This window comes from Pteropus vampyrus, unplaced genomic scaffold (assembly GCF_000151845.1).
Source record: "Pteropus vampyrus isolate Shadow unplaced genomic scaffold, Pvam_2.0 Scaffold147, whole genome shotgun sequence".
Taxonomy (NCBI): Eukaryota; Metazoa; Chordata; class Mammalia; order Chiroptera; family Pteropodidae; genus Pteropus; species Pteropus vampyrus.
Genome location: NW_011888928.1, coordinates 2,063,841 through 2,066,098, shown reverse-complemented (window position 1 = coordinate 2,066,098; position 2,258 = coordinate 2,063,841). Strand labels below are relative to the sequence as shown.

Sequence of the window (2,258 nt, the reverse complement as noted above, 5' to 3'; positions counted from 1 at the left end):
ATCTCTTCTTTGGGCTTCATATTCTTTCTAAATATATATATAAAAAAACTGTGGTGATGGCAACCTCCGTGAGAAAGCAGCATAGTTCTTGGCACCGTCAGAGGTGATGTAACACAGTATCTGCCATTTCTCTCTGTGAATAATCTTTAGGGAAAGCCCCAAGGTCCCTCCCAGGATAGGGGTGGATATTTCCTGGTAGAACTACAAAAATGTAGGTCTTGTCCTTGTAAAACCGCAGACCCACCCCTGGCGCCAGGCCAGACGAAGGCTGCATAAAACAGGGCTTGGCCTCTGCTCTTAGCCATACGCTCTCCTGACAACATGAGGTCCAGCAGCTTCTTGGCCCTGGCGGTTTTTCTCATCCTTGGGATGCTGGCAGCACAGGCAGCTGTCATAGGAGGTAAGTGGACAAGTGGCCTAGCTGGGGCTGGGTTGGTTTGAGGGGAGGGCTGTCGGGGCAAAGTGGGTCCTGTACGGAGCACTTCTGGAGCAGCAGGCAGAGCTTGGGCCTACACTTCAGCCTGTGATCACTTCCATGGTATCCAGAAAAAGTAGAAAGTTGCCCAGTGGACTCCATGTGCTTTCCACCCCAGAACTGAGATTTCAGGACTGTTTGTGGAACAAGTGTTTTTATGTGACCTTCGCCTCAGGTATTGATACCTCTGCAGAATATGCAATGAGAGAATCCGGGCTCATCATGGCATCTGTCCCCTACCTGTCTGCCCTGTAAAAACATCTAAGTATCAGTCCTCTAAGAGGAGGTTAAGAACCAACAGGGCCTCAAAAATCATGTCGTTTGAAGACCGCCATTCTTCCAAGTAGGACATTGAGACCTAGAGAGGAGTCAGGAATTGTCAAAGCAATCTGCAGAGCCGGGAGCTGCCCAGGTCTCCTGGCAAATGTCTCTTCCCCTCCACTAAGTTTCCTCAGACATGACAGTGTGTCTTTCTCACCTCTGGGAGTCACTCTAGTCTGGCATTCCCTCGTGAGAACACCAGGACTTGGATTGGAGGGAGACGAAGAAATGGACACCTGAGGCAACATGGTCCTGTAGACCCCTTTCCCAAAGCCCAAGGAACACCATTCTGAGAGCACCATCTAGCCTTGGTGACCCTCCCCCATCTCAGGTCATAGTTTGGGGGACACTGCAGTGAGCAGTGGCTGGACCTAGAGGAAAGACAAGATAGTTGACGTAGGGACACTAGGTCTAAATGTGCACCCATTTCTTTTTTCAGCAGTTCCTTATAAAGGTCAAGAAGCTGACAAAGGTCACGTTCTGGTCAAAGGACAAGGACCGGTTGGAGATCAATATCTAAGCAAAAAAAAATTTCCAGGCGGGCACGGTCCAGTCATAATTAAACCTAAGCCTGGCTCCTGCCCCGTGACTCTGATAAGGTGTGCCATGTTGAATCCTCCTGATGCCTGTCTGAACGATGTTCAGTGCCCAGGGGCCAAGAAGTGCTGTGTGGGCTCTTGTGGAAAAGCCTGTATGAATCCCCAGTAAGGTAAGAACTGAATGGAATAAGAGGTGACACTTGAGGCTAAGCGGTGGGGAATGATCCCAAGTCGATGGGAGAGAAGATATGGGGAGTTGGTTGGGGGGGTCTGGGGGGGTCTCAGAGGCTGTAACTGGGGTCCTGAGAGGGATGACATGTGGACTCGATCCTACTTCCACTGTCTCTGAGCGCTTTGACCTGCTGAATCATGTCTCTGGTTCTCCTCTCTCCTCCTAGGTAAATCCTGTCTTTGCTGTACTCGTGAAGGCCGAGGGGACTTCTGTCCCTGGTCCCCGCAGCACCACCCCTTCCCACACTGCTCATTCTTCCTCTCGATGAGGATGCCCAAGCCTGAGGCTGCTTCCCACATCGATTTTCCAATAAAAGACTGCTTTCTGCTCCATTCGTTTGATTCCTTTGCCTTCTGTTCTCCTGGAAGCTCCGGCGAGGCGGATGCAGAGTTGGGACTCCCTCTCCCCAGTGGGAGTGGGGGTGAGAGGGTCCCCTGGGAGCCGTTCCTGGTGTGTGAAAGCGAGCTAGGGGCAGGAGCAAGAGGTCCATTCCTAGGGCTTAATATTAGAGATCCAATAATCAACCCCAAAACTAGTCTCCGTATCACCAGGAAATGGAAATCTGGAAATTTCGCCCCTGGTGTAGGAGCAGGGAAATAAAAACCAAAGCGTTGCATAAACTGCATGTAGTTTTTCTCTTTTCCAATCCACCCGCAGTCCTGACCTGGCTATTGTCAGCTCTGCCAGTGTA

At 50.8% G+C, this 2,258-nt stretch overlaps 1 protein-coding gene across 1 annotated transcript; it reads left to right on the top strand.

Moving 5' to 3' along the window:
* Nucleotides 1–277: 277 nt before the first annotated feature.
* PI3 (peptidase inhibitor 3) lies at nt 278–1,900 on the top strand. Its single transcript, XM_023536107.1, has 3 exons — nt 278–400; nt 1,236–1,505; nt 1,734–1,900. The coding sequence occupies exons 1-2, from the start codon at nt 322–324 to the stop codon at nt 1,502–1,504; spliced, it is 348 nt and encodes a 115-aa protein (XP_023391875.1). The 5' UTR covers nt 278–321; the 3' UTR covers nt 1,505; nt 1,734–1,900.
* Nucleotides 1,901–2,258: the final 358 nt, after the last annotated feature.